Genomic DNA, 26550 nt, shown 5'->3' with positions numbered 1-26550 from the left:
GCAGAAGTCCTAAGAGGATCCACCAGAGCTGATTCTCATCAGGAAAAAAATGCTTATCCTCATTGTCTGTCCACTAGGTGGCGGGGTCCAGATGTCCATCACCCAAATACAAAACATATCAGGGATAATACTGGAAGCTCCTGAATCGTAACACCCTTCTACCAACAATTCATAGCCGACAACCCCAATATGGACACCCATGTCTCATCCCTGCACATAACTAAATTTCTGGCTCATTTCCCATCCCTACTGTGAATGGAGGACTGACTCTGATCTATTGTGTGGTACCTGATCCCTAGCTCTTGTCAGCTCTTCCTTCCATGTGACCTAACCTCTACTCTCCTCCGCTTACCAGCAAACACTGGCTGAGGACTAAAGGAAAGAGATCACTCAGAATTCAAAGGCCAGGGCCCCTTCACCTGTAACAGCACATATTTTGTTCCTCTCAGTACCTCTTTCGATTTTTGGAGAAATAAATGCCTTCCTTTGATAAATAGTTCCTTCTCCTCCAGTCCAACTATGCGATTCCAGCGATGGCTTCCCACAATCACCTTTATCTGTGATCCAGCCATGCAGGTCCTGTTGGACCCATGCAGACCCAATCCTAATTACACTGGCCTCAAGCCCATAGCATTAGTCCAATAGGTGAACAATTTCTGAAGCTGCTCCAGCGGCATCCTGCTCCAGGAGCTAGATTTGGAAATTGAATTATTATACCACACGATTAATAGGAAAAGAGAACTTAATTATCACTTAGCTCACGTTGTTTTATTCTCTTGAAATCAGAGACGCTTTGTGCAGCTTCTTCATGTAATTACTTTGTTTAGGAAAAGTATTCTTCATAATACTCCTCAGTCCAGTTTGTAGCCACATTGTCACAAAACGTTAGTTACCCTAGTTTGCATCGTGAGTGCTGTGAGGGCAGGATATTTATCTCTTCTGTTCCCTAATATATCTCAGGATTTGAGAAATAAGATCTCAAGATCTTTGAGCAGTATCTGGCACAGAGTACTCAGAAAATACTGGTTGAATGAAATTAATAATATATTAATATATTCCCAGAAAGGTAATTTTTTATCTTTTTACTTGATGAGTGCATTGAAATAACAGAAAGCCTATCATTGATTTGCTAAGTTCAGAGATTCATAGGATTGAGCTCCATGGAAGAATAATGGAGTTTAATCTGGCCTCCTGCAATTACCGTTTGGGAAAGGGTCCTAGGGAGCCAAACTCCTTCCCACTCTGATTGTCCCATATTTTCTGGAAAACACTTCCCCCAGAAACACACTGAATACAAATCTGGATTGCTTAAGGTCTCAGCCAGCTCTCAGCTTTGAGTATATTTAAATTAGACAAATGCTCACTCTAAAAAGCACTGGTGTGGGAGTACTCAGCTTCTGATGCATTCTGGCTGAGCACTCAGCAACCCTAGCCTCCTGCTACTAGTTAGCTTTTGGTCCTCATATGAGCTCAAGCTTCAAATTTGCAGATGTTTATATCTCAAATTTCCAAACAGTCCCGAACTCAACCTTCTGCCCCTCTAACAGTGGGGGAAATACAATAACAATCTTTTAGTATATGTTCATCAAGAATTCAATTCATCACAACACTTAAGGAAGATATTAAAGCGGTGAATGTGTGCAACTGCCAAACAACCAAAGTCCCTCAGTCCACAGCACAAACTTTTCTGAGAAATGGAATGGGACACTTGAGACTACACTATCTGAAAGAACAAAGAGTCGTGACGTAAGAGATTCACTTCACTGTAGCAAGTTCATACATTGTACGAGAAAACCCATTCCCGAATTTCTTGTCCCCTTTTCCTTAATTAAAACGTTTTGAGCATTTTGTTTTAGATGTGCAAAGCTTAAAGCAGCATAACAATGATTCCATAAACTCTTGGACGTAAGGTCCACACACCTCCTTCACTGTGCCTAAACATTCCCCCGGTGAGAAAATTAACATTTACCCAGTGCCTGTTATGTGCCCCAACCATGAAATGTTATTTCATGATTGATGCCTAAGCTAATAGTTTTGATTTTATACGTAAAATAAGACAGGATAAGTTAAGACAGGATGTCAAACAAATATTATCACCATTTGAACTGAGGGGCAACGTGATATAGCGGCCATTCTAGACTGCGTGGACTTGAATGGTAGTTCTTATACTTACTAGCTTTGTGTCTTTGGGCAAGTTTTTAAAAATGTCTTTGCGTCTCTTAGCATTTCAGTTTCTCCATCTATAAATTAGCAATAATAATTGCAAAGAGTTAATACTTTAACCTGCTTAGAACATTGCTACAACACAGAAAATAATTAATAAATACAGTCAATCCCCAAACAACCTGAACTGCATGGATTCACTTACATGAAAATTGTTTTTCAATAAGTATGTACCACAGTACTACATCATCTGAAGCTGGGTGAATTTGCAGATGTGGAACTGTGGATTCAAAGGACCAACTGTAAAGTTATACTTGGGTTGTTCAACTGGTGGTTTGGTGTCCCCAGCCTCCTCATTGTTCAAGGGACAACTGTCCTAGCTATTATTATCAAAGTTATTTCCACCCAAAAACTCCAGGACTCATCAACGCACTTTTCTCATATTTCAGTAACTAAAAAATATATTGTGAGAAAAAAAACTCAATTCTTTTTGGGAAGATGTAATTAACAGTTTTATAAATCACAATAAAATAGATGAAATAAACCAACTGCTCAGAAAAAAATCCAATCGCTGGTGATGGTAAGATCAAACAGTAATTTCTTCTAAGGCGCCTGATAAAAAAGCCACTCACTGTATAATGAAACAAACAATATTCTTTGCAACAGCCATCTAATAAGCATAATGACAAACTCAATTATCAATATAGGCTGATGGCATCATACCAGAGCTCAGTTCAGAACAGCAATTCAGGAAAAGAGATTTTGCAAAGGGATGCTGTTGATTTGCAAACTCAGGAGATTTCCAGGTGAAATCCAAAACTGGCCCCTTACAAAGAGGGCAGGGAGAGACCTAAGAAAGAGGCAGGTCACTCCATATTGGCAGGTGGCAGTTTTAGTAAGCAAGGGACATACAAGGCTTGTCTTGGTCAGCCTCAAGACCAGTAGATCTCTGCACCTGCCCGCCCGAATCTTAAAAGTTTGTACAGCTTTACCAGGGTTCAGTCACATATTCAGCTCAGATGGTCTGAACAGCATCTTAGTCTCTCAACGCTAGTTCTTGGAATTGCTCCTAGTAGGCAAATGGTGGACAGAACGTACATTCAAAGGACGGGAGGAATGAGGAGCCTGGGTCCACCTTGAGGGTCAACCAACAGGCAGATCCTCTCTGTGACTTCCTTCAGCAGATGTTAATGAACTAGATGACCTGCTTTCTGTTGCTTTAGCTGTTTCAAGGAATGTAATTTATATCATTTGTAAAAGGAGATGGACTGCTTGACTTTAAGCAAGCCTCCTTGAATACTCTTTCCGTAAAATAATGTTTTGAAAAACAAATAACGCAGAGAGGGTATAGCTCAGTGGTCAAAGAGGGCATTTAGCATGCACGAGGTCCTGGGTTCAATCCCCAGTGACCCCATTTAAATAGATAAACCTAATTACCACCTCCTTCCCCAAAAAAACAAATAAAAAAATTTTAAGAAAAGAAGAATTGAGTGAGAGAGCTTGAGACTGTATTCTTGGCAAAAGAAGCTGGGAGGGCAACTAGTCCACGCTGTGATTTGAGCATAAATACATTTTCCTTACCAAAGAAAATGTGGGGTAAAATCATTTTGTAGACGTTGAGGTGTCTAATAGAGACAGTTGCCTAAATTTAAGACCCCTCTATCTTTGTGATGTTCTATCTTAGTGATGTTGTCAAGTACCTTCTAGGTATATTAAATACAGACCATAGACAAATCAGAGATCAACTTCTTCCTCAGCAAATGGGCTCGGCCCCAGTTCCCAGCACTCATGAACATGATCAAGCGCCAAGTCCAGGGTGGCATCATAGCCAAGATTTTCACCAGCCCACAAGCCGCCTGGATTCCACTCCCAGTAACAGTTCCCACAGAAGTGCCAAGTACGGAGTACCGTAGGGAAGCCATCCCCGCCACTCTGGTCTCCCCAAGGCCGTCCAGGTTTCTGGTTGGGGAGCTCCTTCTTGGGGAAATCCGTTCCCCCCTTCATGGCCACAGTGCTGCCATGCCCAGTGCCCTCGCAATCTCCCCGGTCCTCCAGTGACTTGATCACCTGTGACCAGGCCCAGGAAGCCACGAGGAAGCAGCAGCCTGGCGAAACCAATGCTGGCCCACCTGGAGTTGCCACCACCAGTCCCCAGGCTTCCTTCTGAGGTACTTAGCTTCTGGGCGCCCCTCCCCACAGCCCTCTCCTCCTCACCCCTCCCCAACCTACCCCACCGCAGACTAGCAGAAGGAGGCTTGCAGAAGTATTTGGATTATTTTATACCAAAACACCAAAAAGGAAACTGAGAAAGCACTGCTCTTTACTATCCAAGCCACACACGAGCTTTCCTGACACCTCATAACCAGGTACCTTGTACCAAGAGGACAATAAACAAAGTGGCCAGACAAAAGAAAAAAAAAAAGAAAGAGAGAGAGAGAGTGAGAGATCAAAAGTGTCCAAGATTTTACTCCAGAAAACATAAATTACTTTGTTTTGAAAAAAAAATTGCAGTAATTATAAACAAAGAATTGCCTCGGGCGAAACAAACTCTCAGTGTATGCACAGAATGTCTACTTTTAAGCAAAATAACTTCTAGATAGACTGCTTATGAAAGAACACCAAAGTAACCAAATGAGGTAATTTATCTTAAGGCTTTGTCTTTTATAAACCTGTTAAAAGCAGCAAAATGTCTATCAAAGGTAATTGGCTCTGTTTTAGAATCAGTAGTGCATTTTTCTTGGAAAAACATTAGGAAGCAGGGTAGAATGTTTTTTAAAAAAAAATTAAATTCAAGCTGATTAAGTTATAATAGACACTCAGGTGTCTACTATTCAAAAAAGTGGCATTAGATCATTAAAAAAATACATTTTAGAGAATATAGAACAGAACACACCTGTTTTATACCTTTAAAAATGTACCTCTGCATCACAAGGCTTCCTGCCAGTTCTAACTGCTGCATTACCGCAGAGGTGTGGCTCTCCAGAGAACCAAATGGGTCTGTAACGTACCTGCTGTCTTCCTGTCACTGATGACCACTGAAGTAGAAGCTTAGAGAACAACAGCTTGCTTTTCATGGTGGGTTTCTTGCAATGATGAAGAATGCAATGAGATTAAAAGCAACCCCTAAAAACTACCTGTTCTTTGGGTAAATGTGACCTCAAGTATTCAACATTAGACAAGTGTCAAACTAGCAGTACAATTTGGGATGTCCAACCAACGAGGTACTCTACCCTTTTCTTGGAACAGAAGATTTTCGTTTCTGAAATGAAATATTCATGTCCTTACATGGTCAATCAGACCATGCCTGTTGAGTTAATAAACATAAAATAATTAATAATAATCTGCAAGATTCTTTGGCCACTTGGATGGGAGGAGGAGGAAGGGAGGGAATCCTCCCTGGATGCTTTATTCAGACATATATTTTAAGATCAAAATGAGAAGGAGTGTTAATGGGGTCCATTAGAAAATTACAAAGAATTTATAAAACTTAGAACTCCTTTATCTTGCTTGGTAGAACAAGGAAGAATGAGTCTCTGCAATGTGATCAGAAACAGGAATCCACATTCCTAACCCCTAGTCCTCCCTTAATAACAGATTTAAAACCTTTAATCGTGACACCCAATAACATTTTGCACTAGTTAAATTTTTTTGAATGTACACAGTAAGCATTAAATGGTATAAGTTCTCATATTTAAAACTTTCATTTTTTGCATAATGGTCACCAACGTCACTAAAATATTTTGACCTTGTTGTAGTTCTTGTCAAATGCAGTAGCCGCTGGAGTCCTGAAGGGAAGGCTTTGCCTTGCCTGTTGTTTCATCTACAGAATATCAGTGAGTCCTAACAGGGTCTCCATATGTCTGTTGTTTTAGAACCATGAACTAGTATAGTGGGGTTTATGCTTATTCTGACCCTTTGGTATTAAGGATTGTTTTAGTTAATCTGACAGTCAGAAAAGAAATTTCATCTTCAAGACACCCAAGTGGAGTTTTACACAATTCCTTGCCAAAAGCAGCCATGAGTGTAGATTGAATATGAATTTATTTTAATCGTATTGTCCCTGCCTTTTCTCTTCATTCATTTGTCCTGATAAAACTGTGACATAGAAATGATTAAGTTAAAACAAGAGGAAAATAATCTTTCCTTTTTTTTCCTACTCTATCGACACCATGTATTTTATTTTTTTACTTTTAATACCATGTATTTTAAAAGTGGCATGGGGCGATAATGTATAGAATGGCTAACTATAATATGATCTATAACACTGCCTCTCTAAATCAATATGTGGGTAACATTTCCCTTACATGTATCCTCTATAATATTATACACCACAAAGTATGAATGAAAAATGAACTTGCTGAGAATTTTCCTATTAATAATAATATATGTTTTCTCTGGATGCTTGCCTTACAGGGAGGTAATACTTCCATTCCTGCCCAAAGCAGAGCACTTTCAAACCTGCCACCAATCCTGGTATTCAGAAAACTTATAAAAGATTATCTCAGCCATGGGCTACATAAAATAAATGAAGTTTTAAAAGATCATAAAAATAAAACCATGTGTCTAAATACATGGCATGCTCAGTGGCAAGGTGAATGTTCATTGGAAGAGACATCTCATCCAGTTTGTCAGGAAACCAAATCAAATTATTTCCTGCCATGTAAGCCAGAGAGCTCAATGGCAATCTCCCTAACATTTATGGTGAACACACCAGTAGAAATACTGTCAATGACAGTACAGAGATTAAAACTTAAAACCATTAAAATGGAAAAGTAAAAATTCTAAAGTCAATATTTAGAAGACATCTAAACTTCAAATGGATACTCTTACTCTACCATGAGAAACTGAGCCATCCTGGTAATTAGCAGGTTTGATGAAGACACGAATAAAGACGGTGCAGACATTTAGTCACAGAACATCTGTACACCCTCCTATTAAGGTTTCTTGAAACTGTTAAAACCATATGGTTCCCCAGCTAGGTCAACTAGAAGGGCAGAAACTGGGGAGTTCCACTGACCATTCCTTAAATGCTTCCACCCTAGAGGTAATACACAATATTTTCCATTTTTATATTATCAATCAGATCAAATGATTACTATCTCCCCACATGCGTGGTGTAAGGGAACAAAATTTGCCAGCACAAAATATCTCTTTGGTATGTGGACTCTTCCGAGCTGGAAAAAAAAAAAAAAAATCAAGACCCAAAAGACTCAGGAAGAAATGCTGACCTTCCTCCTAACCGCCTAAAGAAAGCAGATACAGGACTTATTCCAAGACAGGAATTCTCACCATAGACAACCAGAGTATGGATTAAGTACGCAGACAAGGAAGGACCTAACAAAGTCTGCTTGTTAAAACTCCTTTCTGTGTCCTACTCTCCCTGCAGGGCCCAGCAAAATTTTGTTCATCAAACATTTGCTTTTCCTTCTCCATGTCAGTTGCCTTCCTTTCCTTTGAAGTCCCAAACTACTAACCCCAACATCCTCTTTGTCTTTAGCTGAAAATAGTATTTAAAGGAGGGGTTCAGCCATTTTGGTGATTTACTGAGTTTTCCTGGGTCTCTTCCATGCAGACATGTTATTCAACTGTTGTTTGATTTTCTCCTGTTAATCTGTCCCATGTCAATTTCATTCATACACCAGAGAGAAGAACCTAAAAGAACAGAGGAAAATGGATTCCTCCAACAGTGGGAATAGAGCAAAACTGGATGTTAGCATAAGGCTAGATGGTAATGACTAGATAGGACTTGGGGATGGTGAGGTTCCATAAATTTACTTCTTCCTCCCCCGAAGTTCCCAGCTACCCCCTTGATTTATATGAAAGTGGCATAGCCCCTTTGGAAACGTTTGCAAAGGATATCCACAATTGTACATGGACCCAGTGGACTTGGAAGCCCTTCAAGAAAATTGTGTATATTGGGAAAGACCGTATTGTGCTAAACAGCAATAAAGGAGAAGAAGGCATCTGGCCTGTTAGAATTAGTCTCAACAGTCAGGCCCGAGGATTGTGGGCAAATGATGACCCCACCAAGAGTTTAGTGATTGGTCCATCATGACTATGATTGTCTATTAAATAAAATGCTTCAAAATGTTTTTTTTTCCTGGAGTAGCACAAATTTCCATGTAATCAAATGTCAGCATTTCCCATTCTTCTATCAATGTCTTTCATGATACTGCCTTATACAACTTCAGTGCAGTCAGTAAGCATTTGCCCTTCCTTGTCCGGAATTCAATGCCAGCAGCTTATCAGGACTGATTCAGCATGCTTTCAAGTACATGAAAACATATGTTAAAATTCCCTGCATCTCATGTTCCTTCAAAATAGAAATCCGGCTATTCTGATTTTTCTTTTATTTATTTATAGCCCTTTTCAAAATTGCAAACTACCAGAATACAAGCCTGAGAATAAAACAGAACGTTATTTTTTTTAAGAGTAAAGATCATGAGACATAGTGGAAGGCTTATTTCCTCAAACTGCTATAATGTTTCAGTGACTATTTTTTTCTTAAAAAAACAATAGACAAATTCTAAAAAAGGCAAGTGAAAATAACCAAGTATGTAAATGAATATTACAATCTTCACAGTGAAATTCTGTGTCCAGTCTTCTCTAAAATATAATTCCATGGGAAAACAGCCCAAATTCTAACAAATTCCAGGCAAGCTTTAGCATGATCCTTTAAATTAAAACACAGGAAATCAACATAATCAAGTCTCAAAAGATAAGAAAATTTATAACTCTTAGTTCCTGTTTCAAAATCTGTGATGTTTCAATGATCTTAAATTTCTAAATGCAAAAGATAAAATAAAGCTGTGTGAAACGTCACAAAATAAACGCTTAAGTAAATAAATATATAAATAAAAAGAATGAACAGTAAGTACTAAATTTCTGCAAAGTACTGCAAACTTTAGGGTTGAGTCTAAATTCTCTCTCCTTAAAATTCAAGTGATGCCAGCATAAACAAAATTATCTGTCCCATGTAATCATTAATAGCATGATAAGGATGCTAGTCAATTTGGTATTTTTTCTCTGAGACTTAATGTTTCAGAAAACAATTAGAAACTAAAGCTAAACAACAGTGTCTCAGAAAGTAAGGAATAGAGGGCAGAAAAAGGAAGGAAGACTACACTAGCTAACAGTCCAGCACAATGACTCTCAAATGGCTTCATTTATATTTCACTCAAGATCATTTTGATTTACACAGTATGCTGAAATGTGTGTGTTTGTCCTTTTTACGATGATGCTAACCCTGAAAATTCTCTACTGTAGTCCTTAAAATTATGTCTTATTAAAAATATGCTGGAGTTTCATAATTTAATGATGCTTTTACAAAAGAGTTAAAAGTTGAACAAAAATATGTATATGGATTAAGATAAAGAGGTGATAGTTTCAGTCTGTAAGTATTTCTTCTTGTTCTTTCTTTCTTGGAATTATGCTAAAGCTTTTTTTTAATTATACTTTATTATAACAAATTATTTTCTCTGTGTTCTAACTGGGACAAACACACTTAAATTAAAGCTCAGGGGATTTAAGCTAGATATTGGGAAGAATCTGCTGACCAAGGGGTCTGTTAAGCCCTGAATCTAACCTTTATCTGGAAAATCTCTTTATCTGCTAGTCTTTAGAAGGACCGTGGGCTGTTTTTCTCAACTAAGTTTGCCTAATGACAGAGAAGATAGTCTAGCTGACATTTCTCAAAACTTTTTCGGCATGAGTTTTCTCTGATTTGATGATTAAGTAATTATAATACTCCTTATCATAAATATTTCCTTTATTGCTTTTCCTGTATTCTCACCCATCACCACCATTCCTCACCATCCTTGCCAATTCTTAGATTTTTTTTCCAAAAACAACTTCATTATAGAAAAGATAAAAAAATTCAATTATTTGGAATAATTTGAATGACATATATATTAAGTGAATTTTGTATATATATTTAATATATATATTTCCCAATAAGGGAAATTAACAAAACTTCCTGTGACTATCAATATTTAAGGATACATATGAATTCATACTCACCAGTGGTTAAAATAATTATGAAGCCTTACCCATTTTCTAAAACTCTGGCTTTTTTTTTTTTTTATTATTATTCTGCCACACTCGGACATCCTATCTGTGATTTTCAAATAATATATGTATGCATTGGAAGATTTGGCTTTGCACTTCAAAGTAACTGATTTCCAGAGGCACCTGAGTGATTTTGTATACAAAGTTGTTGCCTGTGTATTACTTCACTTGAGAAGTATTTTGGAAAATCTTTTCTAATGCTAAGTTGAGTTGGACCTATTTAATTTGGTTTGATCACAGCTTTCATGAATTTTCTATTTGAGTCAATAATTTTCAAAGCCCTTTTAGGATTTTTGTAACCTTCCTACGAACCTTGGAAAGAAATCTTGTTTGCTAAAGCCTTGAGAATTACTTTATTTCACACTCAGAGTGCTAAAGATTTTTACCAGGCAGTATAACAGACTAATAGTCATTAAGATTACATTTGATTTCAACAATTCAACTATTATTTCGCATGTGATCAAGTGTAAACCATCTCTTCCAGAAAGTTCTTAGGTGACCAATTGCAATGCATCTGGGGGTTGGAAGTTAATATTATTTCAAGTATTTCAAATACTTTACTATGAAAATGCTTATTCCTGATAAAGGTAAATAATCCTATTCCACAAATTTCTGCATGTAATCTAGAAGCTTGTGCTGAGTGTCTTCTTTTGATTCTGAAATTCTATACAGCTGATACATAGGTCATATTTAAACTTAGATTCTGCTATTTCTACTCCTAGTCCTAGTGAATCATTCTGCCCTCACTTGGTATTTCTCGCTTTCCCTTTGATAAACCCACGAGTCTTTTTGTGTACTTCCTATGTAACAAAACCTTCAACGATCAAACAAGTTCAATTTTGTCATGATTTCAATTTGGTGAGTTTCATTTGCAGTTGTTCTATACATAACACACCTGCCTGAAATATTCCCAGCCTGAATTCTACATTCATTTTAAATTCAGCTTCAAACCCCCATTTTTGTTGTCCTTGTCATAATTCTAGAACGGGATGATCATCTTTAGTGTTTTGTTTATAGTTAGGTTCATATAACTTACCTGTCATTTTATATAATCATTTACAAATTTTAATCTACCTAAATCTCAAAGCAAGTGTGCCACCAGTAGACCTACTGGCCTCCAGGCAAAAGGAGGACAAGGAAGAATGGTGTATTTCTTTCTCCTTCCTCTACAAACGATGTAAGTCATCATCAAATACAGTTCTTCAGTCTAGAGTGTTAGCCCTGGGACCATATGGCCATGACAGTGATGGGGCAAATTGAGGGATGCCTAGAGAAGGTGAGGGTAGAGCCAGAGATCCTGAATCTGCCATCACATGCCTCCTTGGCCTCTTCTCCTGCCATAGTCCTCAGTTAGCACTGCAACAAGCAGCATGTAAGTAAACAGAGGGAAAATGCAGGTGTAGGCTTGATGCACAACAGAAACACAGCTGTTGGGGTACCTGAGCAATTCCCTGAGGGCCTAATGACTTAGACAACAGAGGAGGCTGCCAAAGGTAAGTCTTCCCCAAACCACTCCCCTAAACCTCACTCAGGCCATTCGGTACTGTATGAAATCAGCCGAAAAGGCATCAGTTCCATGATATGTGTGCCTACACTCCACAGGATATCCTATGAATCTTGGCTCAATCTCAGTTTCTAGTTTGTGAAAATAAGTAATTTTTTAAAAACGTACATCATACATCTTGTGAATGTCAAAATTAGGAATAAGTAAATTTAATTACTGAATGGCTGGTAAAACATCTGAAATAAATTTTACAGTAAATTTTTTGTTTATTTGACCAGATATACATTATAATGTTTTCAATGATAATAATTCAATTCTAATTGATAAATAACTTGCATATGTACAGACACTCTTAAAAAGCAGAAGGCCTTAAGTATTTTCCCAGATTTTATTAGATACTAAAATAGAATGTCTTGGTGACTTCTGTTCAGTACGAGAAAGACTGGTGTATTTTAGATAGATCTGATATCTAACAGGAAAGGTTATGGATTTAATTACTTGATGGAGCTGATAAGTAGATATGTATTTATCATTTTGATTTGGGCTGTGAACGAAATGAATGTGATTTTTATATATATATATATATATATATATATATATTAACTCTCAGGTGACATTGCTGAACGTGACCAGTTTAAAGATCTGTTCCCTCTTCTCCCTCCTTCCTCTTCAGTCACCCCCTCCTCCTCTTCAATCTCCCCCTCCTCCTCCTCTTTCTTCTACTTTTTTTAAACAACCCTTTAAAAATGTAAAAACCATTCTTAGCTTGTTAGCCCTACACAAACAAGCCACGGGCCACATTTGTCCTGTCAGCATTCGTTGTAGTTTGCTGATCCCTATGTCAGACTCTAAAACTGCTTCAATTTAACTTGTTTTTCTTCCTCCATAAGAAGCTTACAGATACTCGGAGCGCCTAATACTATCTACGGTTGTCATGAAACAACTCAACATATTCTAGATGAGCGGGAAAGTATTTTCAGCAGTTATAACTCATGAATATGCCCTGAAAAATTCCACTAAACTGTCCCTTCATAATTTACCTCACAGAACATTCTTACGTTACTTCTCAGTTAATTAAGAATTCTATAGAAATGTCTGTGTTAATGTGACCATTCTATAGAGAGTTTACATACAGTGTATTCACACAGATGGTTGTGAATTATTTTTGTATCAAATATTCGATCCTTCATTCAGTATAGTGTAAGGTACTGGAAATATGAGAATAAATGTAACCGAGTTTCTCTAGTTTTTCAAGAGTTCACAGACTAGTAGAAAGAATAGTCAGGTAAATAATTAAAATATTGAAGCAAAAGAATTTGAAATTTGAGCAGGACTTGGATGAGTTTCCAAGTTGCAGGTGCATGAAGCAGTAACATGTATTTATCTAGGACCCAGGAAGGAGATGTGGCCTGGATAGATGTTTCTGAGACTTGTTGGTGTATATAGTGAGCTGAAAATTTGTGCAAACACAAAACTCTTTAAGGAGAGTGAGAGAGAGAGAGAGAGGAGAGGCTGGAGGAACAGCAGTGGCCAGCAAGTAGTAAACAGAAAAGAAGGAAGTGCTACAGAGGAAGCTTGGGTGAAAAGGATTACAAAGAAGCCAAGGTCAACAAGTTCAAAGGCTTCAGGGAGCTCAACTAAGGTAGGGCTGGAGAGTGGCACTGGAGTTTGCCAGTTGGGAGCCATCTTCGTGGGGAGATTCTGGAGAACAGTGAATGTTAACTGTGAGGCACTGTGTTAACATAGTGATTCTCACATGGAAATCAGCTAGGGAGCATTTTTCAAAGTTGAAGCACCCCTTTCCCAAAAGAAATGTCAAAAGGCAATCTGTCAGAGGAAATGTGTGTTTTAAAATAAGCTTTCTGTTGTTCTGATACCCGCCCTCCTCACAAGCTGAAAATTAATGGAAAGTGAAGGACTCCAGATAGCAACTATACCTTATTTTCCCAGCACCGAGGCTTTGTTAGAAAGAAGATAAAACGTAATGAGAAGGAAAAACGAAATTTAGGAAGAGCTTGCTTTGTTGTTCCTTAGCATGAGAAAGACTGAATAATGTTACAGACCAAGAGCTAGTAAAAACGACAGAAGCTAAAGATAAATGATGGAGAAAAGGATTCACAATCTTGCCAAGTTCCTGCAGCAGTGAGAAGCGACAGGATCTGGAGTAAAGGCAGAAGCGAAAACAGAGGTTTTCATACAGAAGAAGATGGTTTGTTAAGCAAGAAAATTTGTGCAAAAAAAGCTTCAATATCAGTTTCAACCTTAATTTCCTCCACTTTAAGTTATATCTGTATTTGAGGAGGAAATAAAATGAAAGCAGGGGAAGGGACAAAAAGCTGAGTACAGGCTGGTCTGTATAAGTGGATTTCTACCCATTATTTCTCACTGGATTATGGACTTTTAGGATCACAAGAGGAAAGAGGTACTATTGGTTTCACTTGAAAGATGACACATAGAAGGAGTAGAAGCAGAGATGGCATTCACAGCCTGGATGTCAATAATGAAATTAACAGGAACAGCTCACATGCATAATCTAAGTGTTTCATTAACCAAATGAAAGCAAAGCTGTGACTCTCGATGCAGCAGCCTTGGTGACAAGCGTGACACTCTGGAGTGCCGCTGAGGACACGTAAACAGAAAGATCCTGACGGATGTTCTCTAACCAAAAGAAATGCTCCAATAAAACTTTTTGCCTTTGGTTCTTTTGTGGTTATCTGTGAGATACCAGAACATTTATGGAGGAGATAGAATGGTTAGTGTTAAAATTAAGTAACTTTTCCACTACTGCCCAGTTTTCATGGAGGGAGGGGAAGCTCAATTTACATGATATTCCAAGATTTAGCATATATTTGAAATATATGAATTTTGCCTATAAAGTGTTAATTCACTTGAGAAAGTGGGATATATGTCCTGTGTCACCTACAAGTCTGTCCATGGAGAGAACAAACCACTAATAGAATCACCAAGAATGTCAAAGTGCCATCTAGAGGCTAGTTAAGCACCTTATAGGTAAATGATCCTTAAAATACACATAGGGTGGGGTTCTGGCGAAGAACAGGAGAAGGGACTCTGGAACTGATACAAATCATGTAACTAACTTTACGTGCTTATTCAAAGATCCTACACTGCAATCTAACAGACTACTTTAAAGGAGAGATGCTATTTCACTTTTACTTACTTTAAAACATTAACTCATGTTTTCAGCCAAGTGTCAGCACTGAATTGGCTTGTGATTATGGGCATTCAACATCCTGTGTGCCATTGAAGTAACTTCAGCATCAATTTTGCAGCTGGCAAACTACTGCTATTTATGTTTTCAGTGCAGTTGAAATAATCTAGAAGTTATTTTACTTCCATTAGACATTAAGAATAGAACCAAATGTAAAATCATTACTTTGCCAATTTACTGTGAAACCCAAAGGAAATCTCTCAAATGTATCATTTATTGAATGTAAAAGTGAAGGAAAAAAGCAGTTCTTAGAACTAGTTAACAACATTTCAGTCAGGTAGGAATATCAAAAGTATACTAAGGATTTTTAGATTTTTCCATGTATGTCTGTATAAAATAGCATTAAATAGCTGATTAAACATCTTCTATATTCTAAACAGTATTAGTACTGTTATATGACTTTTAATCCTAAAAAACCAGCAAGTTGAGCATGATCTGTTTCACGCTCAAGGGCACTAAGGCTGCAGTTCGTCAATTTACCTGACTAGCTAATTAGCGACAGCCCAAATTCCAGTACAGGTACTTCTGAACTCAAAGCCAATGAATGCTCTTAGGTTCTCAAGTGAGTCCTTTTTGAGATTCAGATGTTATATAATATCTGATATATATGATATATCTGTCATATATTATATAACATCTGAGATATATTATCTATATCAGGTAAATAATAATATATATTATAAACTCTAGAGATAATAAATATATACATATATATAAACTCTGGAGATAACAGGAATCTATATACAAAATAAAATTATAAGATTAGAGCTTACACTCTTTCAATTCTAAATTTTCTCACCTTCTTATGTGTGAGATGTGATAAAGGATAACACGTGAAACTTCAGTGCCCTAATTAACAGTATACGCCGAGTTGTTTAGGCCAGTCATCAAAGCACTGCAAATTGGCTCTCACCCCTCCACCTCTCCTGCGTTCTGTCTTCCTTGTTTCTGCTCTGGCTGAGCATCGTTGAAGAGCTGACCCACCACACGCTTATCCTATTAAGCATCACCAGGATCCTGACTATTACTTGCCCCTCTTTTACGTATCCTTTTTAAGATTCTCCCAGGCCCCAAAATACTGTGTGAGACTAACCTTCACTTGAAGCCTCTCATTCCGCACCTCTTCACGCAGAATTGTCTCCTTCACTGATCCTATGTCCTGAGCTCCAGCTTTTACCTTTTCTCTCCATTTCAGTAACTCTCTCTCTTTATATATATAGATAAACAGTTGACCTTTGAACATCATGGGGGTTAGGGTCCTGACCCTGCACAGTGAAAATCCATGTATAATTTACAGTCCACCCTCCATATACGAATCAATATCCACTGCCTTCATTAAATCTTCACCTACTTCCTATCTTATTAGAAACATGAACTTTTTTATTCTCCTCATTTTACTAACATTTTTTCTCTTGGAGGCCATTAAAAGACAGCGTTCTTACCGAATCTGATGGAAGTTTCTCTGTTTCTTCGACATCTTTAGTGTATTTGATCCCGTTGACGTCCTCTTACATCTTGAAATCACGTTCTTTGGTTTCATCTCATCTTTAACAGGCTTTGGGTTTTTCCTTAGCCTACTGAGGCAAAGACTGTTTATGTTATTCAAGCGAGGTGTGACCACCTGTTTCTGTGCCTCAGAAAAGCCCGCACCCTCTGGGAAACACTGAGACCAGCAGCTTACTGCTTCTCTTTCCAAGCTCTGCCGCGCTCCCTCCTCAGAAGGGTGAGAGAGGCTCTTTCCCGTCTGGTCCAGAGGAGGCCTCTGCTCTTCCGCCTGCAAAGAAGACGCTTCTCAGGTGCTTCTCGTTTACTCTAACACTCCAGAACTAGGGAGACGACAATGAGCGTCTGAGGATTTAGTTTCCTAAATTAGTGTTGCCTTCCTTCTAAAAGAGCTCAATCAACCAGATTATATGTGAGAAAGAAATTTTACTGATTTGAGGTCATCTTTTTATCTCATTAAACTACTTACAAAGATTTGTCACCAGCAGAGAAAGTTCAAACATTAAGTTCTGAATAATCTTCAAACTAGGTAAAAATTTCTTGAATCTGTGAGTTAGTCATTCAGTCATTGTGGATTTTAGTGACTAGTGTATAAGCATTAAGAAAATAATGTTTCTAAAATTATAAAGCAATTGGAGGCACGCTAGTCTTTCAACACTAAGTGAAATAATAAATTGAAAATGTATGATTACAGACATGTAAAATAAGGCTAAAAACAGAAAAATATTTAAAAGAAGTTAGCCAAAATAGCAGCAAGAGTTAATTTCCAGTGCAATAGTTTTCTTTAATACTCACATATTGCTGTGATTTTTTTTTTTTAAGGGAAAGTTGGTTTCAAAACATAAAACTCAAATGCACTATCCCATCAGGTAACTTGCTCTCAGCTGGGTAACTTTGGTCCTCCTTCTCAGTGCCTCCCAATGCTTAACAGGTGTCCCTCATTTTATTCCACAAGCTAAGAAGAAATTCCAAACACACATCACTGCTATCCCCATGCTGTTTATCCTTTTGGAAGCAAGGCATATGTTGAATGATTTTTTAGCCCATCCAGAAAATTTTATGTGCTTTTAGGATATGCTCTGTGCACTTTCATAAAGAAGTAGCCAAATAATGAGATTTTTCTAATGCTTAATGATTCAAGCAACAATAAAATGTTACCAATACATATTAAAGTATAACAATAAAATCTGCATTTTTCCCCTTTGCAGCTAGAAACACATGTTGAAATATTCATCTGTTTAAAGCCCAACATATAAATATATAAAAAGTCACCAGATAATCTCTACACAAGTGAAAATAAGTTGTAAGAACTGCATGTGAAAGATCACCATCAACACTGAAATAACATAAATATGTGCTAAATAGAAATAGATGCAGGCACTTTCTAAACTAATACAAAACGAGTATTTCAGGGACAAGTAATTTAATTTGCATCCTGGGGGTATAATTTCATCTTCTTGTCAAAGAATTTATATTCATAACCTGCCACAAAGAATTACAGAATGAGATTCTAGGATATTTTCGTCTGTGTTTTTATTTTTTAACCAGCATTAGAACAGTAACTTTGGAGCGCTGACCATAGTCAGTAGATCATTTGAAACATTTGCCCTGTCATGCTACAAAGTAAATAGTCCAATTTGCCACTTCTGGAGGTTTGGGGGATAACGGTGGTACTCATGTTTTAAGCCATAGGGCCCTGTTGGCTCATATCTACTTCTCCCTACCCAAATAAATACGTGCACACAGTGAAACAATGAGATCTCTGGCATACCCACAGGTCTTCTTAATTTCTCTCTTTTGTTCTGCTTCTGTTCTCTAGCTCAGCGAGAGAAAGGGAGATTGTTACTGTGGATTCTTGGCTCTTTTCACCTTTGAAATAATTTCCTTCCCTCCTGTCTTCAATTTAGCATAGCTCTTTTTAAAAACTGAAATGTTATTTCCATTTCCTTTGAAATTGCCTTTTCAATTCGTTGCATTGCTGTGTGTTGATTTCCTTTTTCAAGTTTCCATGCAGCTAAACATGGTCTATAAATTTGCTGCTAGGAGAGCGGACTATAATATTGTCCAAACTTGAGCCTTCATCATGTATTATAACTGATGTACTGATTCATTTAGTTAAACCCTCCCCAAATGAATCGCATTGTTCATAACCCTCTAGAGCTGCACTGTCCAATATGGTAGCTACTAGCCATGGGTGGATATTGAAATGTAAAGTAATTACGATTAAACAGAATTTTAAATTCAGCTTCTCAGTCACACTAGTCACACGTCAAGAGCTCAGTCACCACATGTAGCTAGTGGCTACCATACTGGACAGCACAGATGTTACAGAACATTTCCATCGCCTCATGAATTTCTATTGGACAACACTACTTTCGAGAAAGTCTCACGGACTGAAGAGCTAGAAATCTAACCTGGTCTTCCTGAAGTATTAGAAGTCAGAGGGTTTTTTTGTTCCCTACTTAATGTAGGAATTCAATATATACTGGTTAGAATGTGATTATTATGTAGGTGAAAAACAAAACTAACATGTTAGAATTTACTTATCGATGCACATTACACGAAAGGGAAAACAAAACATCCAAGCTGTGATGTACTTACATTCTCTGCTCCTGGTGGAAGCTCTGACTCTAGCAAGCAATCTTTGGTACGACTGAAGCTCATTTAATCCTCAATTTATCACACACCCACTATGAGCAAGTTGATGATCTACACATTTTGTTGCAGGGGGGAAAAAAGTCAAGAAAACACTTTCCATTCTAATGGGGAAGACTGTCATGTATTTAAATAAATATGGCATAAGCAGGGGCATTTCCAGGCTTTGTGGGGCCTTGAAACTCATGAAATTTACAGAGCACTTAAAAAAACAAGAACTCGCCCAAATTGGAAATATATAAAACTATATATATAAAACTCCCAGAGTGTTGAAATTAGTCTGTGCAAGAAAGTGTTCCTGAAAACCGAGCTTCATTAGTTTGCTGTAAAGCCACTTCTGAGTATTAAACAAAATGTAACAAAGGGCTGTGTGCAAACAGCAGGAGAAATAACCGTAAGAGAAAGGACTAGACCTGGCATTTTCATAGAAAAAGGACTGAGAGTTAACACTCGATAGTGTTGAAATGATAGTGTTTACGCCTGGCTTGAGGACTCTGTGAGGGCAGGGAGGGTTGGTGTCGTATTTTACTTTTTATATTTCTCACAACTTTTATAGGGAGAATGCATTCTTATGTACCTCTGTCTAAAAATAGAGTCTGCCGATTTTGTACACACACACACACACACACACATAAAGAAAGATGATACTTGAATTAGGCATTGAAGTCTGGCTTGATATAAAAAGATGGGGGAATGTCTTAGCTCAGGCTGATCTAATGAGATACTAGAGACAGACATTTACTTCTCACAGTTTTGGACACTTGGAAGTTCGAGGTCAAGATGCCAGCACAGTGAGGTTCTAGTGAGGGTTCTCTTCCTGGCTTGCAGATGGCTGCCTTCTGTGTCCTCACATGGTGGAGGGGTGGGTTGGGGTAAGGAAGATTTCTGGTCTCTTTATATAAGGGCATTAATTCCATCATGAAGATCCCACCCTCGTGACTTCATCTAAATTTAACTATCTCCCAAAGGCTCCACTTCCTAACCACACTGGGGTGTAGTTAATGCTTCAACATATAAATTTTGGGGGAACACACACATTCAGTCCATAACAGAGAGAGAGTCAATCCTGAAGAAAGGAATAGAACTTGCAAGGATATAAAGTGAAAAATGAAGAGAATGTTTGAGCATCTCTTATAAGGATGGCTGCTTTCACGACTCCTCGTTCCATATTACAAAGTTCTCTGCCTGGCATAATATAACATCCACAATTTCATCTTGACATCCTAGGGAGAAAAGAAATGGTAAATGCTCAAAATGTATTGAGACTTAAATGTAATACAATAATTCAGCTGTGTAAAATGGGAAACACAGGCCATCTAGCTAGTAACAAACAAACAGAAGAGCACCTACAGGTTCTTACATGTGTGTACTCACCAGTCCCTGTGTCAGGGTGGCCTCTTCCAGGTATCTGTGTTCTCTTTTTTGACCTGAATTAAAGAATTACAACGAAGAATGCCGCAGGTTCCAAAGTTTAGCTCAATGGATATTCTGCATAAAAAGTACTATCATACTTTTCTCTGAATATCTTTTATTAAATTTACAGGTCTCTTTCTGAGTTCCATGATCTTCTCTGGAGATATCTGCTTTGTATTTTGTGTACATCTGAGACTCTAGAACTGAAGTGAGCATTATAAGCTGAAGCAGTATACTCCAGCCTGGTAGGGCAGGTAGAGTCTAGCAAAGGACGGATCAGTATTTTTTTTATAACCATTGGAACAGTCTTCCTGAGTCTCTTAATTCAAGGTTTAATTCAACAGCTTCAGTTCTTTTTCTTTTGGAACCCATGTTCCACACGCAGGATCAAGATCTCAACCATTAAAATGATTCTACCAACATGTGTGAAGCACTTACTTTACGCAAGACACTCTCCTACAATGAGAATAAAAAACAATAAGACATAGTCCTACTTTCCAAGGAGTCATACTTAGCGCTCTCTGTTCCCACATGGTGTACTCGTGAGATCCACGAATGAAATAAATCAATGAAATAACTAAAATAGGAGAAAGAAATATAAATGGAAAAATTATAATGTATTAATTAGATGAATAAGATGTTGACCATGTTTTTCTCGAATATCAATTCTGACAATCATAATTTTACATAACATGTTTATTGTATATCAATGTGTTTGTAAGAAATTGTTCCTAGTTTGTAAAACAGAATTGGGTTAACAAATTTCAATATGTATTAAAGAACATGATGTTCCACTGAAGATACCACTAACACTAGTTGCTCCCATCAACTCTATTCAAAAATGGGATGACTGGATAAAGAAGTCGTAGTATATTTATACAATGGAATACTACTCGGCCATAAAAAATAATAAAATAATGCCATTTGCAGCAACATGGATGGACCTGGAAAATGTCATTCTAAGTGAAGTAAGCCAGAAAGAGAAAGAAAAATACCACATGATATTACTTATATGTATGAATCTAAAAAAAAAAAGCTAAACAAACTTATTTACAAAACAGAAAAAGACTCACAGACATAGAAAACAAACTTATGGTTACCGGGGGGAAGGAAGTAGGATGAGATAAATTGGGAGTGCGAGATTTGCAGATACTAACTACTATATGTAATAGATAAACAACAAGTTTATATTGTAGTACAGGGAACTATATTCAATATCTTGTAGTAACTTATGGTTAAAAAAGAATATGACAACAAATATATGTATGTTCCTATATGACTGAAGTATTGTACTATACACCAGAAATTGACACAACATTGTAAACTGACTATACTTCAATAAAATATATTTTAAAAAAGTAGGATCGCAAAACACTTTTTCTAACTGACAGGTTTCCATATATACCATGTGTATGTTGCCCAAATGGTTCATATCTTTTCTTAGGTTCCCCTTGTTCTATCAGAGATGCAGTTTACCAAATAAATTAGAATATTCATCATTTTACTGGAAACATTTGTGGTAAAGGAGAGTACTACATCTCATGGGTCACACTATTTCACTAGAAAAAAAATTCTATGAGGTATGAATATCCTCCCAAGACACTCATCTCGAGTACCAATCATTGTGTCTCCTTTTTCTTCTGACCCACCAGGCAGCAAATCATAGTACAGCTCAAACTTACTCTTCACTTTCCTTCCTCCTTTTCCATTCAAAGTATCTTTCTCTTCATCCTGAAATAGAGGACACATAACACAGAACAGTCACTTATAAATCTTGGAGAGAGCTTAACAAAAATCTTCTCAAATATCATCTGCCAGGATGTTACTTCTCCACATATCATTATGTAAAGACTTATTTAATTAAACCTTCTAAATACTATATGACTCCATAGCTTTGATACAATTAGAAGAAAGAAATAATAATAATGGCTAATATTTAATGAATGTTTACTGTGTGTCAGGCACTGTTCTAATAGTTTTCTATAAGTAATGTCATTTAGTGCTCAAAATAATCTTACAATCTCCACACTATATCCACATTTAATACCCACATTTAGTTAATCTTCATTTTATTATAGCCACATTTAATAAACCTGAAAACTGAAGCAGAGAGGCTAAGCAACTTGCCACTCAGCTAACATGGTAGAGCTGGGACTTTTAATCGAAGCTCAGATACCAAAGCACAATTAGCCACTTTATCACAGTGCCTCAGCCAGGAACTAAACCCCTAGCCCTATTCTAATTCAGCAGGGGATACTAGCAGAAAATTACATAGAGTCACAGGGTAAACATTCAATATACAGCATTTCTGTGTAAGAAAAGATCTTCAATGTGTGGCTCTGGATCCTTGCACATAGAAATTAGTTGTTGAACTAGATGAGTGGTCTAGTTAGGTAAGAACCAGAAAAAAAATCCACAAGATTTTCTGAAATCTACAATATTTGTCATTAAAAGAGATGTTCTTTTTCATTGTTTTTATGCCATTTAATTAATATACGGTTATAGCCAATTAAGGCAAAGACAGTGCTTTTAAATTCTTTTCAGTCTTCTAAAATTTCAAACATAGTTCTTCACAAATGTAAAAAGTCCATAAATATCACAGGAAGAAATAACAGACAAAGACAAAGGTGGAGTTAGATAAAAGAAAGTAAAGTGTAGTGAGCATTTGTTCAATTATTTTGTTTAAACCATTCTGCTCAAAAAGCTTTATGATTTACTTAGAGAAATATGATTTTTCAAGGTGCTTGCATCTCCTACTTTTTCTTTTCTGAATGATCACTTCTATATAATTCACTATTTATAAGTTTTCTATTATGATATGGGCTGGAAAAATAAAATTGGAAAAAATTAAGATTTAATAACATTGTTTAGAGTTGATAAGAGGTTCACTGAGGACAAACGGAAATGTAACTGGATAAAATCAGATTTTGAGAATTTCCCTGTATATTGCAATAATATGCAGTTACTTTAAAAATACAATGTTTAAATATACCTATATCTTTTCATTTTACAAGGTATGTTAACATAATTTCTGATTTATTCCTCAGGAGAAACTTACAAAATCAAGGAATAACTTGATAAATGGAGAGCAATTCAGTAGGAACCACAAATATCATAAAAACGAGTATTTTCCCAAGTTAATCTAAATATTAAATGCTACTTCACACAATATTCCAACAAGGTACTCTGTAGACTTGTACAAATTGATCTTCAAATCCACATGGGGAAGAGTCGCAGATACTGTACCACTAAGACAGATCCAGAAATGCAAGAGAAGCAAAATGTCCCATCAGACATGATATCTTCATAAAGCTATTGTAACTGGAAGGTGATAATTATAAGAGAATAAGTAAAAGGAAAAGAATGATGAGCCAGAACAAAAATCGGTGCACTTACAGAAATCTATTATACACCTGAGATAGCATTACACCTCGATGGGGTTGATTCAAGAAATGTGGGGGGACTAATGCATATTTCCTATAGGGAAACAGTAAACATAGCGCCCCATGCCAAGCAAAGCAGAATTCACTGTTCACAAAAGAAGAGCTCGTAATGTCCACATGGTATTTGGAAAGATGTTTATCCTCACCTATAACCAAGGAAACAAGTAATAAGAACAATAAAATCCATTTTATCAGATCAGATCGGCGAAATTTGAGAAGTTGGATAATAGTCAATTGGGCAAAGAGATAGAGAAATTGGAAATCCTTAAACATTGGTAAGAACATAAATTAGCAGAATCACCATGGAAAACAAATCAAGATCATCTAATAAGACTGGAAACATGTAAACTCTCTGAGCTAACAACTCCATGTCTCATATGATATTGAGGAAACACTCCCACAAGTGAACCAGGAGATACGTAAGAAATGTTCTTTGGAATGTTAGTAATAATAAAAAATGGAAAATAAAATTTCATCAGCTGTATTCTCTCATTTAGAGAACACATATATTGCTCCTCCTGCAAGCTGGAACTATTCTAAAGGGTTGGTAATTAATTTGATTTTCATAGCAACTCCATGATCTAGGTACTATTACAATCTCCATTTTGCAGATGAGAAAACTGAAGCACAGAGAGGTTAAGTAACTCCTCAAGGTCCCACAGCAATAAATGGTTACAAACCCAGATGGTGTGGCTCCAGATTCTATGCTTTCTCTTAAGCATCAAGCTGTGTTGTTTCTCACACATTAGAGAATTAAATAATTTATGCTATAAGATAGCGTGTGTTATTGTGAACAGATCTTTAAAATTATAATGAAGAGGGGAAAAGCAAGTTTCAGGATACTGTGTACACTTTGATAGCATCTGCATAAGTTTTAAAAAGATGTAGGTGCACAATATTATTTTTTTTCATTCACATATGTGTACATTCCTGTATGTGACTGGAAGAATTCATATTAAATTTATGAAGTGGGTGATTCTGGGGGGATGGGAAAGGAAATAAGACTGGGGATAGGAGACTAAGAGGCTTTCAGGTTTATATTTAAATGTGGGGTAAAGAAAACCTTTAATGAAATATGTGTGTGTGTGTGTGTGTGTGTAAACTCTAATGTACTGGTGAAGACAGAGGCTCCAAGAGGTTGTGGCTTACTCAAGGACAGTTAGAAAATAGCAGAACTAGAAACCAGACTCAAGATAGAGTTTTATATTCTAAATCCAAGGTTTTCTCCTTTTAAACTTTGCCTAACCAGGTATTTGCTACATATATTTAAGCTGCCTAAAAACAGTTGAAAAAGAGATTATAGTGAAATATAATCTATTTTACCCCAAAATCTTTCCTGATTATTAATTTACCTATTAACACACACAACAATATTTACTGAACAACTGTTTTGCACAAGCCATTATGTTTAGGGACTAGATGTAGGTTGACACTCAAGTGAAGTATGAATCTATGGCCCCTGGTTTACAAAACCAGGGCTCCAATCACTGTCAGCAAAAAGAGGTTGTAAAGCTAGTAACTGTTCATTATTTGAGCTTCTGGAAGAAAATCTCTGCAAGTCTGACAAGGGGTTATCTTTACGCATTATTTTTCTTCATGGTGTAATAATAATTTCAAGCACTATTATCGTTATTATTATTCTCTGTAATCATATAATAATCATACCACATTTCTAACCCTCCAGAGAGAAAAGGAAAAATCTACTGGGAAGATGATGAGAGAGATTAGACCAAATGGTCTTGATAAATTTTCTATTGTAATTTTAAACAAAGCCCTAGACGCCATCTGACTAATTGCAGATATTTCTGGAAAGCTTGAAGGTCTCCAAATAATTAGGTTGGGAAGCGGGGGGGGGAATCAGTTAGGAAGCTGATATCTCCCTGGACACGGCTGCAGACTGGCAAGTGGCCTGCAGGCCGTGGTGATGCTGGCAGTGTGAGCCCCAGGCGGTCCATCTTGGAGACTAATTTGGGCTCAGAAGCAAGGGCGTGTTTATCCAATTCAGGAAAGCATTCTGACCATGAGAAGTATTTCAAAGCAAAGTTTCATAGAAGAAAGAGGAAACTTGAAATTCAATTTAAAATGTATTCTTTATAAGCTGAACAAACAACAGTTTTATGTGCACTAACCAAGATGCTCTGTCATTCCTCATCAGTCACTGTTACGTTCAAATTCCTGTGCTAAGGAATAAAGAAGTGTCCGGGGGACTGGTAAATCCTGATTTGCTTCATTAAGCCTGCCAAAAACAAAACAAAACCAAAGTTGATAAAGGCATCTTATGACGATCTGGCTATCAGGATTATTCTCATCCAACAAAACTAATCTGAGACACTGAAAGGAACATTAATAGAAGTGTTTTTAAATTTAAGGAAAAGATGATGATAAATATCAATGTTGGCAGCAGGAAGGCTATGTTTTAGCTATAAGATCTAAAAGGAAGAAAAAGTTCTTCCTTGCCAACAGTCTTCATTTCTTTATTTAAACTCTGATTTCTTGCAAAGATCATTTCTTTCTGATGAGAATATTGATAGCAGCTTTTGTAATAGCCACAGCAGAGTGATGCAGAAATATGG

The 26550-nt window shown here is 36.9% G+C and overlaps 1 protein-coding gene across 11 annotated transcripts in view; it reads right to left on the bottom strand.

Annotated features, from left to right (window-relative positions):
* Nucleotides 1-26550, bottom strand: part of LOC105077956 (uncharacterized) — a 515300-nt gene that overhangs the window by 376368 nt on the left and 112382 nt on the right. For 7 of the 11 annotated variants that reach the window (XR_012506661.1, XM_074362686.1, XM_074362670.1 and 4 more), the window contains 6 exons: nucleotides 26107-26213; nucleotides 22217-22265; nucleotides 20496-20990; nucleotides 19068-20344; nucleotides 16406-16737; nucleotides 16057-16228 (listed from right to left, as the gene is read on the bottom strand). Coding sequence is in view for 10 of the 11 variants with exons in the window: in XM_074362686.1 (XP_074218787.1) it covers nucleotides 16057-16228; nucleotides 16406-16737; nucleotides 19068-19130 (567 nt within the window). In the remaining variant the exon portion in view is untranslated. The remainder of the gene's footprint in view (nucleotides 1-16056; nucleotides 16229-16405; nucleotides 16738-19067; nucleotides 20345-20495; nucleotides 20991-22216; nucleotides 22266-26106; nucleotides 26214-26550) is intronic. The other 4 variants (XM_074362661.1, XM_074362677.1, XM_074362620.1 and 1 more) reach the window with 4 other exon arrangements.

This window comes from Camelus bactrianus, chromosome 1 (genome assembly GCF_048773025.1).
Source record: "Camelus bactrianus isolate YW-2024 breed Bactrian camel chromosome 1, ASM4877302v1, whole genome shotgun sequence".
Classification (NCBI taxonomy): domain Eukaryota; kingdom Metazoa; phylum Chordata; class Mammalia; order Artiodactyla; family Camelidae; genus Camelus; species Camelus bactrianus.
Note: the sequence above shows the minus strand (reverse complement) of the source record. Positions and strands in the feature narration are given on the sequence as shown.